Here is a 16,403-nt window from a genome sequence, read left to right as displayed (position 1 = left end):
TCCAAAGAACTTTCTGAGGATCCAAAAAAAAAATTGTTGCTCTACATAAAGATGGCCTAGGCTATAAGAAGATTGCCAAGACCCTGACACTGAGCTGCAGCATGGTGGCCAAGACCATACAGCGGTTTAACAGGACAGGTTCCACTCAGAACAGGCCTCGCCATGGTCGACCAAAGAAGTTGAGTGCACGTGCTCAGCACCATATCCAGAGGTTGTCTTTGGGAAATAGACGTATGAGTGCTGCCAGCATTGCTGCAGAGGTTGAAGGGGTGCTCAGACCATACACCGCACACTGCATCAAATTGGTCTCCGTGGCTGTCGTCCCAGAAGGAAGCCTCTTCTAAAGATGATGCACAAGAAAGCCCGCAAACAGTTTGCTGAAGACAACCAGACTAAGGACATGGATTACTGGAACCATGTCCTGTGGTCTGATGGGACCAAGATAAACTTATTTGGTTCAGATGGTGTCAAGTGTGTGTGGCGGCAACCAGGTGAGGAGTACAAAGACAAGTGTGTCTTGCCTACAGTCAAGCATGGTGGTGGGAGTGTCATGGTCTGGGGCTGCATGAGTGCTGCCAGCACTGGGGAGCTACAGTTCACTGAGGGAACCATGAATGCCAACATGTACTGTGACATACTGAAGCAGAGCATGATCCCCTCCCTTCAGAGACTGGGCCGCAGGGCAGTATTCCAGCATCATAACGACCACTGCCTTGCTAAAGAAGCTGAGGGTGAAGGTGATGGACTAAACCCTATTGAGCATCTGTGGGGCATCCTCAAATGGAAGGTGGAAGAGCACAAGGTCTCTAACATCCACCAGCTCCGTGATGTCATCATGGAGGAGTGGAAGAGGACTCCAGTGGCAACCTGTGAAGCTCTGGTGAACTCCATGCCCAAGAGGGTTAAGGCAGTGTTGGAAAATAATGGTGGCCACACAAAATATTGACACTTTGGGTCCAATTTGGACATTTTCACTTAGGGGTGTACTCACTTTTGTTGCCAGCGGTTTAGACATTAATGGCTGTGTGTTGAGTTATTTTGAGGGAACAGCAAATTTACACTGTTACACAAGCTGTACACTCACTACTTTACATTGTAGCAAAGTGTTATTTCTTCAGTGTTGTCACATTAAATGATATAATCAAATATTTACAAAAATGTGAAGGGTGGACTCACTTTTGTGAGATACTGTATATCTATCTATCTATCTATCTCTCTCTCTCTCTCTCTCTCTCTCTCATATATATATATATATATATATATATAAAAAAGAGAGAATTGTATTTGCCACACTAATAAATAAGCTCCTAAGTACACAGAACATTTAAAAACCTTTCTTGAGTCTTTACATTGCAAAATTGTAAAATATCTGACGATCGGCTGTCACGGCAGAAATTTTTCACTCCATTCTACACCTAGTTGGCGACACGTCCACATTCCAATCCTATAAAGCTATGAATCTTCTCTTTGTTGTCTTTGCCGATCAGTATAGCGTCCAGGATGAGGCTGCGCCACTGCCAACCTTGTTCTGGCAATTAAGCTTGTTACAGAGAGGCTGGCACAAACACTGCTCTTTCCATTAAACACAGTGAAAGAGAGCCATGTTCAGCTTTCTCCCCAGACTCTGAGAATGAGAGAGAGGAGTGAGCAGCAATTACTAAATCTGTGCTGGGTCATTACTGTGCAAAAGCAATTGACGAAACACATGTGACCTTGTTGTTCACGCAACTAATGAGCTCCTTAACCTCGTTCTTAAAACTATCCCACCCTCAAATTATACTTGTTAATCACACTATAAATAAAGCATGACATGCTGTACTGTTACAGGAAAATAATCAACAAAAGGGTCGTGTTGATGCAAAGCGAAGTTACTGTTACCATGCCAATTATTTTATAACAACAGCATGACCTGACGTGGTTTATTCCTCTTGTAACACAGCAATCTGCCGATTGTTTGCTATGGATACATTGAGATGTTGAAAATGTTACGTGGTGCTCAGATCAATTCAAGGCCTTTTTCGCCACTATATGTATGCGCAGATTATTTTAAGAAATTATATCACAGCAAATAACATAACAAATAATAAATACAAGACCAGGAAGTCTATTTCAAGCTTCCGATTGCTAAATAATTTCTTTCTAGAAATGCTTGAAATGAACAAAATTATCTGCCAACAGAATGAGACAATTTCAAGCTTGAATGAGTAGAAATATATAGAAACTGGCTTAAATATCTTATATTTGTTTGAAAACAATCGAATAAAGAGAAATATTCATCGAATTTGAATGGAATCTGCAGGTTGTGAATGCAGGTGAGAAATTACACCTCAATCATACAAAAAAAAGCATTATTTAAAATGTGTAAAACCTTTGTTCTTTCTTGCTTTTCCTATGCGTTTTATCTTTTAGTTGGGATTTTACACAAAGGCAAGTCATAAGTTAGTAATGTATGACAGGGCTCCGACCTTATTTATTTAATTCTTTAAACGTCAAGCCCGACTAAAACAATACGCTGAGGCATTTAAACGATAAGGTTTTTACGAGGATTTAAACGAGTCGATGTTGTCAATGTTACACCAAACTATTTTACAACAATATGAATTACAAAAGTATTATTGCGTATCTAATTGAGTGTTGAATGTGATACAATATCTTAAAAATCACAGAAAGTTCTGTATAGGGTAATTAAAAAAAAATTACTAAGTTTGAGTTTCTTAACCTTAAACTTGACGACTTGGCTCACTTTCTTGAATTATTGAATTTATTTATTTATTTATTTATTTATTGAAATTCAGAGATTTCAGGTTATTATGATGTCACTGTAACAAAGTGAAATTAAAGCGTTAAAATGGTATTTCAGGGAAGCGAATCTCTTATTTATATTTACAGTTGTACATACACAGCTGACATCAGGTAGAACCCAAAACATGGTAAAGTACTTTAGGTGTTCATTACCAAAAAATATTAAGATATATTGTGTATTTTAAAACTGATTTTACAGTTGTATTGATATTAAATCTAAATAGATTACAGATCAAGAGAATACCCTTGGGTCAATGGTGATATTGATGTATTGGTAATGAAATGTGTTGATGTATTGGTGTACTGGTGATAAAATGGACTCTACCTCTGCCCTCCTCGGGTTCTTTGTTGATTCTTGCTTTCGTCCAGGTGAGCCCGAACCTTCGTGTGGTTTGCGTGTCCTTAAATGCCCTCCTGACGTTGCCCAAGCCCTCGGCGGACGTAGCCATGCGCCCCATAACTGACGCTAGTGGGCCGTGTCCACCGCCGGAACCCGAATCTGCCGAGAAGCCCGAGTGGAGGAAGACAAGACTGCCGGCTGTGAGGTAGAGGAGGATGAAGGAGAAGAAGCGCACAGGCTTGCGGCGGAAATAGCGCTGGATCTTCAGCAAGGGCCGTGCCATGGCCTCTGGGCTCATGAACAGACATGAAAAAGTTCTACGAGCCGTTCTTTCTCTAAAAATAGCCTCTTGAATGGTTTCTTCCACAGCTCCAAGGACTGATGCTGCTACAAGAGGACACTGAAGGCTTTAAACTGGCCATCGCTGAAGAACAAAAAGGCAACTCCAGTCATTGTGTGGGTGTGTGTGGAAGCCATGTTGTGAAAGACGAGACGAAAGGCGATAGCGCTTTCCCTGACGCTATCTTTCTCTCAAGGTCTCTTTCCCACCAAGCCAGCTGTCAATCAAGCCTCAGTCAGACTAAAAAGAGAGAGAAAAAAAACAGAAAGAAGAAGAAAAAAAAGAGAGAGAGTAAGTAAGCACAGTCAAGTGCTCTGGAGTGCATTTGTTCAGTCACTTTGCCAAAGGCAGCTAATTCAGATTCCTTTTCACAGAGAGATATCTGATTTTCTCCTAGTAATCTAAAGGGTGAAAGAAAAGCCCAGATTTCTTTCAAGTCTTCTTTCAGACTTTTAGGGCAATGTGAAACTTTAAGCAAATGACCACATTTTTCAGACACAAATCTAGAACAAACCGCGTGACTGTTGTGTCCCAGATGACCGCACTAACCAGCTGCATGTAATCATTTTCTGGTGAAATACTCGGAATACTCAAAGCTGCACTGTCCATGTGAAAGAGGCTGTGAGAGCAGCCTCCTTTACATGATAATTATCTTCTGATAATCCTGTTGATTAACCTAACTTCTAAATTATTGTATGTATGTATGTTTTATTCAGGTATTGATTATCATATCATATCACATCATAGGGCCATATTCACAAGTCACACATGTATAAACTCTTGGGACTAAACATACAGTACCAACTTTTCCTGTACCTTAAATAATTTGTAAATGATTCCAGGTAAACTATACATTTTAACAGTACAAAACATGTTCCCTTGATGGTATCGCTCCAGTGACAAGGAAAAATACAGTCTGCTACCTTAATTATATATTAACGTATTAGCTTGATTAATTTCAAATCAGCAAAGGGAAAAATGTGTGCTTCTTGTTTTCTACACAAGTCCACATTTTCTATCCCTGATTTATTTTTTTTTTCCCATAAAGGCAAGTGCCTGTGTTGAGAGGTGGTGGCCTACACACCATCTTGCTTCAACTCGATAAATCTGGCAACCTTGGAGGTGTGAACTACATGCAGGTGACTTGCATACTCTCAATGGAAAGCGGAAAATCAACTTAAATCATGCGCATAACTCGACCTTCGACTGAATACGGAACTTTCCTTGTGTAATTGTAGATACAACTTAATAATAATTAACCATAACATGGACTCGATTATATACAGCGCCTCAGTGTGTTATACATTATTACTCGTAAAAGGAGAGAGAGAAAGGAAGTGGTCTAACCCTAAGGGAGGGGGACTCATTCTATTTCACTTAATCACATAGTCGTTTGTTAATTAAAAGATCTCATCAGCTTCACAAGCTGTGTAATGAGATCTCTGAAGATGGTTCACTTCCTTAGCTTTTTGTTAAACACGATCCGTCCGTTTCGGATTATCCTTAAGTATGTTCACTGATCTATGTTTTGCTTAGAAACTAGAAAACTGTTTCAACAACAAAAAAAAGCCCTTTTATTAAAAGCATTTGTTTAGAGGACTCGGTGGCCATTTATGAAAAGTACAATTTACTTCACTAAAGGCCGTTAAACGGCCAGCTTTCTTTATATGGTAAATGGTCTGCACTTATATAGCGCGTTTATCCAAAGCGCTTTACACTGATTCTCATTCACCCATCCACACACACACTCACACACCAACGGTAGCAGAGCTGCCATGCAAGGTGCTAACTTGCCATCAGGAGCAACTTGGGGTTCAGTGTCTTGCTCAAGGACACTTCGGTATGTGGAGTCATGCGGGCCGGGAATTGAACCGCCAACCCTACGATTAGGGGACAACCCGCTCTACCACCTGATCCACAGCCGCCCCTTTTTTTAAAAGTCTACAATGAATGCACTTGAGTCGATGCAGATATATTTCTGGATGGAACATTTTGAGAGGAGAATGAGAGAGTTTATCCTTCATACTCTCCTTCTCTCAAAGGCTGCAGTGTGTGTGGAGGTCATACATACAAACACACACACACACATGCACAGAGAGGCTCTTAGAGAGTGTGCTTAAACTACTTAATCAGACTCCACTGCTACAAGGACACAGGAATTTTCCATAACCAAATCCTCTCAATTATCTCTCTTTCTCTTTCTCTTTCTCTCTCAGGTTAGTGGTAGTAAACAATTAGTGCAGGTGATTTACAAAGAAAGAATTGTGTAACAATATTTGTGTGTGTGTGTGTGTGTGTGTGTGTGATATTTCATGTAAATAGGGTTACCATGAGTCTTATTTTCGGACATTAAAAAAGCGTCTAAATTAGAGGAAACGTCCAGGTTTCGGCTTTAGTTTCGCTGTGTTTATGGTCTGTCATCATGTGTGCACATATTTTCATCGCTTTAACCCCTCTCTGTACTTCCCGCCTTCTCGCACACCAGATGGTCGATTCTAAAACACTTACAGCAACTAGCGGACAAATTCTGGCCTCTCAACCTTTAGCCTTCTCTCAGTGAACATGCTAACATGAGGTGCTGTCGAAACAATGCCCATGGCCATATAAGGTCATTTTTATATTTTATGTTATCGCTTTGTTTCTTATTCCATGGCCAGATGTGTAAATGATGGTATAAGATACACTCGTGGCATGTAATAGTTTATTTTATTCCACAGACATTCAAAAGAATGTAGGGGGAAAAAATTAAAAACGTGGGAAGAGTGAAACCAGTTTTATTTGTATATATATTTATATATATTGGCACCATAGTCTAAAGCAAAACTAAAACCTGCCACAAGTTGCACAATTACGTGGCATACAAAGTATAATGTAGGCATTAAAGGCAGTGATATGCACTGAAAAAACTGTTCCAAATAAGACATGAAGATAAAATCAGCATGTGGATATGGGTGTGTGTTCTGTTCCCAAGGTAAATTAATATGTAAGGAAAATCTTTTCCCAGGTTCTTTAATTACTAGTAGTAATAACACACTTTCTGTCAAAATGTCTGATTGATTTATGACCCTTCACGTTCCCCTGACTGAGAGTTCTGTAGGTTGTGTAAATTTCTTGGGGGGGGGGGGCATGGGGGTGCCAATCGCCCTAGACAAACTCCCCTGACTCCTTTTGTATTTTAGAGCGGTAGTTCTGTGTAGTGCGTAAATATCGTCGCTGGCAACCCATTCTGAAAAAATAGTTTACAGTTTAAACGAAACGCACGATTCTTTTAAAATGCCATATTTAAAACCTTTTTTTACCCCCTAAAGAACCCTGGTTAGAAGGTATAGAATAAATATTTTTCATTTCTTCGGACATATCGTCACCTCAGACTCCACAGAGAATAATTGTGTTTTGGGTTTTATTTCAGTAAAAGAGAACGACATCATACGACATCGCGCGACTGCAGAACTTTCATACACTTCGCAGCGTTTTCTCGAGAATGCCAATCAACAACGTTTCAATCATTTCACAAACCTCAGTCTGTTCATTTCTTGACGACGTAATTACACACAATGTCCACAATTCTAATACATCTGCTACATTCAGTCACAAGGTCCAGTATATCCCTGATAGATGCACAAACTGTTTCCCCTACATTATTGCACATATGCATGTATTGATGCAGCTCTTACAAAGAACCATATTCTCCTGAAGTATGCTTTACGCTTCAAAATAAACAATACTTACCATAAAAATCATTTCAGAAACAAAGATTCACTTACACCACAAAATGTATACACTGTGTGAATGAAAACTGTGAAAAGTAGGGGTTAACACTAAACTCACAAAACACTGCGTAAGCATTCTGGTCAACAAACCCAGAAAACACATCCATCCATCTATCCATCTATCCATCCATCCATCCATCTATCTATCCATCCATCCATCTATCTATCCATCCATCCATCTATCCATCCATCCATCTATCTATCTCTCACACATACACACACACACACACACACACACACACACACACACACACACACAGAGACACATACACACACACACATAGAGATCAATAGGGTTATCAGAGGTCATAAATTTACACAACCTACAGAACTGTCAGTCAGGGGAACGTGGAAGGTCATAAATAACAGAGGGTCATAAATCAATCAGACATTTTGACAGAAAGTGTATGTTATTAGTGTAATATTGCTATTGACATCAGACGTGAACGCTTAATATAACACCAACTTTGTGATAGAGTTCTCATTATTTTGTGATGCTGAGATCAATTTCATTAAGCTTCAATAAAATGGGAGTGGAGGGGGGGAGGCGGTAATGCCAACTTAAAGAAAAAGTTATCTGGATCTATTTGGATTCATGAATATTTAAATTCTAATTTAAATATAAAAAAATAATGTTTTAGTGTGTGCCAAGAAAATACTAATCAAATAAAGTGTTCCCATTTTCATTTTGAAACAAAAAAAATGCAATGCACACAGGCCCAGATTAAATTTCATACAAGATTTATTTATTTTTTTTTTTTTTGTTTCTTTTGAATTGTGTAAATGGGTTGTTCTGGGTGGAAAATGCTCTTATTTGTCATTTGAACTTTCTCTCCCATTCATCTCCCTTCTCCTTTAGGCACAAATACAAGCATCGCTGTGCATAACACACAGAGCCACATTTAGATTCGGAGTTGAGGAAAGTAAAAAGAAAAAAAAACAACAATGTGAGCTCTATTTTATATGCAGTACAGCTGGGTTCTTTCCTAGCAGGATTAGGAGGTCTAAAAACGCTGTGTATTTTTTTTCCATCTCAAGCCTCCATGATGCATGTGAGGTAGTTAGTCTCATTACAGGTGGTAAAGTAATCATGAACACCCTGGTGAGCATGAGTATCAGGCCAGGTGTTTCTAAATAAACACTGCTAGCACCTGGTAAAGATAACATCCAGATCATGCACACACAAGACAAAAATTTGTGTTTTAATGAATAAAACTCCTACTTTCCGTTTAATTCACCCTTGTAGATGTGCAAATGTTGTTAGCAATGAAATCCTAGCAGGCAGGCTAGGAAGGAACAGAATTCTCCCACAAAACCCCGAGCGTATGTCAGTGGACAGGCTGCAATCGGCAGAATTACAAAAGCTTACTTTATATAATTCTTATGAAATGAACATTCCCAGATGTCAGATGTTGCACATAATAAAGCATACGAGTATATAATATAATATAATAGAATAAGTATGAAGACTTTAACCTGAAAAAAATGGTCTTTACACTTTTATTACTGACATCCATCCATTTTCCATACCACTTGTCCTATACAGGGTCGCGGGGAGCCTGAAGCACTATCCCAGGGTACACGGGGCACACCCTAGAAGGGGTGCCAAGCTATCACATACACATTCACACACTACAGACAATTTAGAGATGCCAATCAGCCTATAACTCGTGTCTTTGGACTTTGGGAGGAAACCGGAGTACGCAGAGGAAGCCCCCGAAGCACAGGGAGATGTCCTGTGCAAAGTCCACGCACACAGGGCAGAGGCGGGCATCACACCGGAGGTGCGAGGCAAACGTGATAATCACATGGCTGCCCAAATACCTTCACAAAATAGCTCAATGGCTCAAAAAAAGGTTATTAAAAATATTAAATGGCTACACACATTTTACCCTGCACTTTAAAAAAAAAAAAAAAAAAGAGCCACCTATTCAGCCCATTGTTTTCTACTGTCTCACAAGACCGATGGTTGCGAAGTGAAATTTGTGTTGTGGGGTATAGTTGTGGGGTATAGTTTCTCGCCAAAACATGATTTCATTGCTTATAATAAACTTAACTGAACAAGTATCTAATCTACTAGACTGAATTATGTAGAGTGAGTGTGATCAATTCATGTAGTATTAATGTGATTAACATATGAGGAAATGACTACATTGACGCCTCTCAACGCCAGGGTCCTGGGTTTGATCCCGAGCTTGGGTGAGACAGCAAGTGGAACCATTGTATACATTTGAATTAAGTAAATTCAGTTAAAAAAAATTTCAGTGTAGATAAAGCCCTCGTAAAGCAAAAGCACCTACATGTTACTTTCACTTCAAGCGTCCTTTCCCCTTCAGTGAACTGGCTTTTTTTCCCCACCAGGTGAATTTTATTCATGTTTGTTCTGACTGCTGCTTTAGCTGAAAATACAGAAAAGTCTATTTCTATCGAAGTATTATATACTGCAGCTAAACTATAATATATATTTTGGATCAGTGGATTTGGTGGAACCACATTATCCAAGTAACGAGCACCTTCAGTAATCAACGTTTCTTACATCCATGAGTAAAAATACTCCATATAAATGAACTTTGTAACTGTCTTAACATTACATTACATGCTGCATACTAGTGTTTCCCCGCTTTACAGTAGTTAACACTTAAAGTAAGATGAATTAAAGTGGCTCGCAATGATTCTGAGCAAAACTGTTCATCCTTTTAATTATTATTATATTATCAACACACTGTATTTATATTAATAGTTATTTCCTCATTCAATTCAATTCAATAAGAGAGCTGGGATGAACACAGGGCAGTGTTTATGAAAAATAGCAGCAGTTTTGTAGGAACAAATCTAGCACATCCAGTTGATATACTGAAGAAAGGGTGAGAGTTGACTGATTTTTGGAAGGACCATCTACAGCTCCAAGCAGAAATAGAGCATCAGGATAAAATCAGGCAGGTGAATAGTAAAAAAAAAAAGTGTTTCACTGCAATCCTGCGCTTTTTCAGATCTTCCGAGTGTATTTTTCATATAAAAAAAATGCTTTTCAGCAATGTTCATGCTCAGCACAGCATATGCAATTCTAAAAACCACCAAGATAAAAATAGATCTGTTACCTTTTCCCCTTTTCCTTTGAATGGAATTAAAGGACTAACATGTTGAAATCTTGTTGCTGCTTAGTGAAAGGAAAAGAAGGTCCGTGGGTCTGATAAACAATGTTCTGAGGATGTGAGCATTTATAAAACAAAGGAAGTGAGTCAAAGAAAAATGGTGTCACATCGGGTCAGAACAAGAGAGGTGAATGCAAAAGACTTGGTTCCAATCTTTTGAGGTAAATGCAAAAGACTGAAGATTTTCAAAATAATTCTGTAAAGCAGGCAGCTGCAGTAGCATGGGAGCTCACTATAAGCTACTGTCCTTAACCATCCAGTACACACACACACACTCACACACATTCATTATCAAAGGGCATGCAGACATGTACTGTGGGAAACTAGTGCAAATGGCCATGTGTCATATGTGTATAAAGACACAACCACAGCAAGACCACCTCAACTACTTCTGGTATTCTTTATTTAGATCAAGTTTGTCTACACTTGTCTATTTGGAAATAAAGGATAATTAATGAAATTATTGATTACAACACTTGGGAGCATGCTGTTTACAACAAAATAATCAATCAGTGACTTTTCATCTCTCTTATAATACCTATAAATGGATTTATAAGTGTTTCTCATATAACTCTTATGCATGAATAAAAAGTATGACATTCTTTTGTCATTCGTAATCATTGGCAAAATCGACCATGCTGCCTGGGCGGGAGAGACGGTATACTCTTTTTCCTGTCAACAACAGCGACACTAACCAATCATGGGATTGGTGAGATCATGTATGTAGAAGAGGGCGGATAGCGCTTATGCTTTCTCACACTTGAAGAAACTTACAATTCAATCTCTTGGTCTTGGGTCTAGAACAAAAAGTACACAAACAGCCGAGCTGTGAGACTACAAAGATCAATAAAATAATTGGATATTAATAAGGATATGAATAGAATAAACTTGTTCAGAATGTGAGAAATCTAGGAAATATGTGAAATATGTAGGTCTGGCGAAAGAGAACACCTCGCATGGTAAATGATGTAGCTAAAACTTTTCACATGTGGGTGGTTTCGTTTTGCCTCAACTAATTTCAGTTTTCCCTTCAGCTATCAGTGCGTTACCACAGGGGACCTTTTCCGCCCATGGTTTCCTGCGACGACACATGGATTCAATTAATCCGACCACCCATGCGCCTTATCTTAGTGTAGCCAAAACCTTACACTTCCACACTCAAAGTTTGCTACACTTGAGAGCAGGACATTGGAAAGCATCTTCCACCTCCTTGAAAGGTCATCTTCCTCTTTTTTTTCATGTTTTTTGATGACATTAGGGCTGGAGAAATATGCTGGGTAGGCAGAATTTTCAGCTTGTATCATTTAAGGATTTGTCGAACAGCCAAACACGCTTTAAAATCGTACACCACTTTACAACTGTCAAAGTCTGTATATTTTACATTTGTCGCTTTCAAACCTCCACAATATACAGTATGTATAACAATAAATGTACATTTCTTGGTATAAACACTTTTTAAAATGTATGTTTATAATTTTAATATTATAATAAACAGAAAAAAAGTGATTGACCTTTGGCCTAAAACTAGATATCATTACTACATGGAAAGTAATTTATGAACATGTCTTGCTTGGTCAAAGTATCAAGACAGCATCGATATATCGTTCCTACAGTTCCTACTCCTAAACATTTTTATTAAAAAAACAACAACACTGTTGACACTCATGAGGGAAAATATATCCGAAATTTAAAATACGATAAATGCCACTTCTGATGTCATATAGACAGACAAATGAGAGAGCAGACATAAAAACGTGCTTATTACACTGGTAGCTATTTATCTTTACATGTATGCATTTTTTTGTTTGTTTGTTTGTTTGAGGGACATGAAGTAGGGGTGGGTGATATGAGAAAACTATCATATCATGATTCTCAACAGTATTTCTACAATGCACATTATATGCATCACATGGTACCAGGCATCCAGCAGTACAGTGCTGGTGCATTGAAAAATGCGTTTTTTCGTTAAGAAACAAACGTATAATAAAATAGTTTTTATATTTAAAATATATTTATAAAGGATATTGACACTGAAAAAGAGAAAACAAATGGCATCTGTATTAATAATTTTAATAGTAAAAAAGAAAACTGAAAAAGAGAATATTCGTACCGTTTTGAAACATTAAGTACCAAATGTTAGCATCAAGCCAGCTGCTTCCAAATTGTAAATACAATAAGCATATTGTGACATTATGAGACTCTGTGGTTAAAGTTTGACCGCTGAGAAGTAAATACATGTACATTCCTAACAATTTGTCCTTTCTAAACGATGTGCTCCTGATGTTGATTTCAACACTGTGTTGCTCTTCAGTAAAACAATATTTTAATTTCTGACTCATTGGTGTAGTATGATGCGATATTTCATTAAATTAAACCAATTATGTGCTAGACCACTTCTTTTCTATAAAGATATCGATTTTGGCACACATCTCTCTGTCTCTCTCTCTCTTTCTCTTTCTCCGCATTTCTCTCTCTCACTCTGCAGACCGTTCTACTGTTTCCAGAGTCTATTCAGCAGCACAGCTATCATATCAGATTAAATCAAATAAACTCCAAGCACAGTGATGTTTACATTAGATTTCACTGCCCCAGCAGCTTCTAACCATGTGTGCGTGTGTGTGTGTGTGTGCGCATGAGTGTGTGTCTTTGCTGCCAGTGAATTTAGCTCATAGCCTACTTTTCCTGATCAAATCTGTTCCACTCCACTTTACTTTCCTGAACATCCTCTAATACACTAACTGCATTAAAATCGTTTCCCTCTCCATCTACATACCGAACAAATCTGTGCGGTATTTTTCTATAATGTAATACATTCTTTAAGCATGCTCGCAAATTTAAGACAAAAAAAAGATCCAGTGTTTAAATTACAGGAGGGTCAGATGGAGCTGTAATATTTTAATGCTTGGCCTCCCTAAATTCTTCACAGTGGCATTTCTCATTTTTATGTTGTGGATGTGCTTCATGTCAGCTGAGTTGCTGTGTATCCCTTGAGATGTGTCATCATCGTCGACCTGACAATGCACAAAACCTTGGTGGAGTTCTGGAAACACCTTATTATTCTCTGCTCATGTTGCTAACTGGACTCGGCCATGTGGTCTTCTTTCAAGAAAGACAGCCTTTATACATATACTGTACAAGTACAGTGAATAAAAATTCTTCACATACCCCCAAATCATTTAAACGCTGGGGTCAGTGCACAGCCATGATATGTCACCCAGAGAGCATTTTGGAGCTCAAATATGGCTCAAATCTCAAAGCCCTTAGCACTGAGCCACCACTACTCTACAGGAGAATCCAGACACTTCCCTCAGAGGCCACTCAGATGCTTGCTCAGTCTCTTGTCATCTCAAGATTGAACTATGGCAACTCACTCCTGGCAGGTCTTCCCCTGTGTGCAATCACACCTCTGCAATTGATCCAGAATGCAGCTGCACTCTTTGTTTTCAATCTCCCCAGGTTCTAGCACATCACCCCATTGTTCACAATATGATCATCCTTTCTACACACTTAGCGGTGTTTGTCTTTACTCTTCTACATCTTTATACTGTAATGATTTATAATCACATTATCCAATGTCACCAAGAAGAGCATGGGCTCCTTTTCTGCGTCTGGTTCCTCTCAAAGTTTCTTTGTCTTCTCAGGGCGTCTTCCCTTGCCACTGTCACCTCTGGCTTGCTCATTAGAAATCTAAAGCTCCATTTTTGTAAAGCTGCTTTGTGTCAGTGTCTATTACCGATATGATCTAGTGGCCTTCTTGCTCTCTGCTGCTAGAGCTTAAACAAAAATGGCCAGCATCCTAAATGAAATTTGTATGGGTAAGCCAAAATGACAGGAAGCTTTTACGGGTGATGGATAGCCAGCTCAAACAAAACTACATTTAAATAATGGACAGCGGCGTGAGCAGATGGGCATTTATACAAGCAGCCAATAATATCATAGCACTTCAACGTTTTAGAACCAGCAGTGCTCAGCTCTAATCTTGGACCGGACTCACTTACTGATAAGTTGCCAGGCACAGTGAAGGCATTTGCCGATTGAATGAAATGTAAGCTGTAATACTACATGAAAGTTGTATAACTCAATCATCTGTGCTCCGGTGGCTCTGCAGATGTATACTGATAGAAAATGTGCACTTTTTCTTTAGGCGTGCATTTAACTCATGCTTTAATTATATTTGGCAGAACAGAATGACAGTCCTGAAATTAGCAGCAAAATGACTCCAGGCTGGAAGCCAGATGATTATCTGCCAGAACGTCAACAGTGCGCAGAGACTTGGCAGCGAGGAGATGAACTGAGATGAAATTGCTACATGAAAAATGGTGTAGCTTCTAGAGTTAACATGGTCTCATGGTAGAAAATTCATAAGAATTTACATAAACCAACTTTGTGGGCACCAACTTGTGATCCTGATGTTACTGTTGTGGCTTAGCAAATGTATTTTAACGATGTTGCAATTAAGGGTTACAAAGTCTTACCTCTGTGACTGAAAGGGAGATGGCATCGCCATTTGCCTAAAATAAATGATTTCCACTTCACCCTCCTAACCTCAGTATCAATCAGTGAGCACTCTGAATTTTTAACTTTGAATAGTGAGCTCAGCAACGAAAGCTCACTGACAGTTGTTGGTTGCTATAGACTACCTTCTGCGTGGCATGTAGTGAGACCTTATCCTCCCTAAGTCAGCAAGTATCCAAGCTTAGTTTTAATGAGATCCATTTTAGTGGGGGATTTTAACTGGGGTTGGTTTTCCTCGAATTCTGATGGCTTAAAATCTGTGTGACTGTTTTAACCTTATTTATAACCAAATAAGCCAAACAAATACTCTGACAAATGACCCCAGTGATCATTGAACCATAGCTGTGGTTAAAAATACAAAACTTTGAAAGAAAAAGAAAGCCCTGGCTTCTTTTTTCAAATGTTATTTTAAACACTTCTGTGAGCAAGCTTTTTTTCTGATTGGTATCGTCTTATTTATGATGACGTGGAATTGGCGTGCGGTTTTTCTTAGACAGTTTAACTAGTGTTATTGACAAACACGCACCTTCCTGTACATTTAGACTAAAGAGCAGAAATAAACCTTGCTTCTCCCCTTAACTGTCTAGCCTTTTAAGGGAAGGGGACCTTGCTTGGGGTTGTGCTAAGAAACCCACACTTGTGGCTTGAGGCTTGTGAATTCATAGGTCAATGCTCGTTTGCTTTAACTGTAAAAAAGCAAAAAAGTGTTTCACCATAGCAAGTTAAAAAAAAAAACTATGACTAAACCACATATATTGGAACCTATGCAATTAATGCAAATCACAAAGACAATAAAACCATCACCTAAGACTTTTAAATGAAGAACCAACAAAAGCAAACCCTCCACCCACACAGCAGTCAAAAGCTATTCGAGTTTAGCCAAATTCAATGACTCTGAAAGCTAAGCAAACGGATCAGCCAAGAGCATCCCATTGTAATCTGTATAATACTCCACAGTCCATTAAGTGCCCATTCCTTTATTAAATGCAGAGAGAAAGAAACTGAAATGGAGGGAAAGAGAGGACAGAGAGGTAAGTTAAAAAAAAAAAAGCTAAAAAAGACCATAATCCGCTAATCCATATCTGAATATGTGGCTATGATGTCAGTGTCCGAGAGCTAAGTGAACAAGGTTCCACAATAGGACACTGGATTTCCCAGCCAGTTTGAGATTTAACTGGAAAACACATCTAAAACCAGTATAATAGAGCAACTTTAATAATAATAATAATAATAATAATAATAACAACAACAACAATAACAATAGTAGTGGTAGTAGTAGTAGTAGTAGTAACAGAAAGGAATCCAGAAGAAATGCAAGGATTTCTGGAAATGTCTACATGTTCTTTTCAATACCGCAGCACTGTTGAGTTCTCCATTATGATTTGTCAGAGGGTGTTAATTTATAATAATAATAATAATAATAATAATTTTCTCTGTCAGTAGTTCCATTTGTAAGACAAAGTAAAGAGCTCTGTCTAATACAT

General features: G+C 38.6%; 1 protein-coding gene across 3 annotated transcripts in view; it reads right to left on the bottom strand.

Annotated features, from left to right (window-relative positions):
- wscd2 (WSC domain containing 2) overlaps positions 1–16,403 on the bottom strand; it is a 71,538-nt gene that overhangs the window by 32,770 nt on the left and 22,365 nt on the right. For 2 of the 3 annotated variants that reach the window (XM_053610880.1, XM_053610883.1), the window contains exon 2: positions 3,128–3,722. In XM_053610880.1, the coding sequence (XP_053466855.1) occupies positions 3,128–3,440 (313 nt within the window). In that variant the 5' untranslated portion in view covers positions 3,441–3,722. Of the gene's footprint in view, positions 1–3,127; positions 4,511–16,403 lie in introns of those variants that run through there. The other variant, XM_053610882.1, reaches the window with a different exon arrangement.

Source organism: Ictalurus furcatus, chromosome 22 (genome assembly GCF_023375685.1).
Source record: "Ictalurus furcatus strain D&B chromosome 22, Billie_1.0, whole genome shotgun sequence".
NCBI classification, from domain to species: Eukaryota; Metazoa; Chordata; class Actinopteri; order Siluriformes; family Ictaluridae; genus Ictalurus; species Ictalurus furcatus.
Note: the sequence above shows the minus strand (reverse complement) of the source record. Positions and strands in the feature narration are given on the sequence as shown.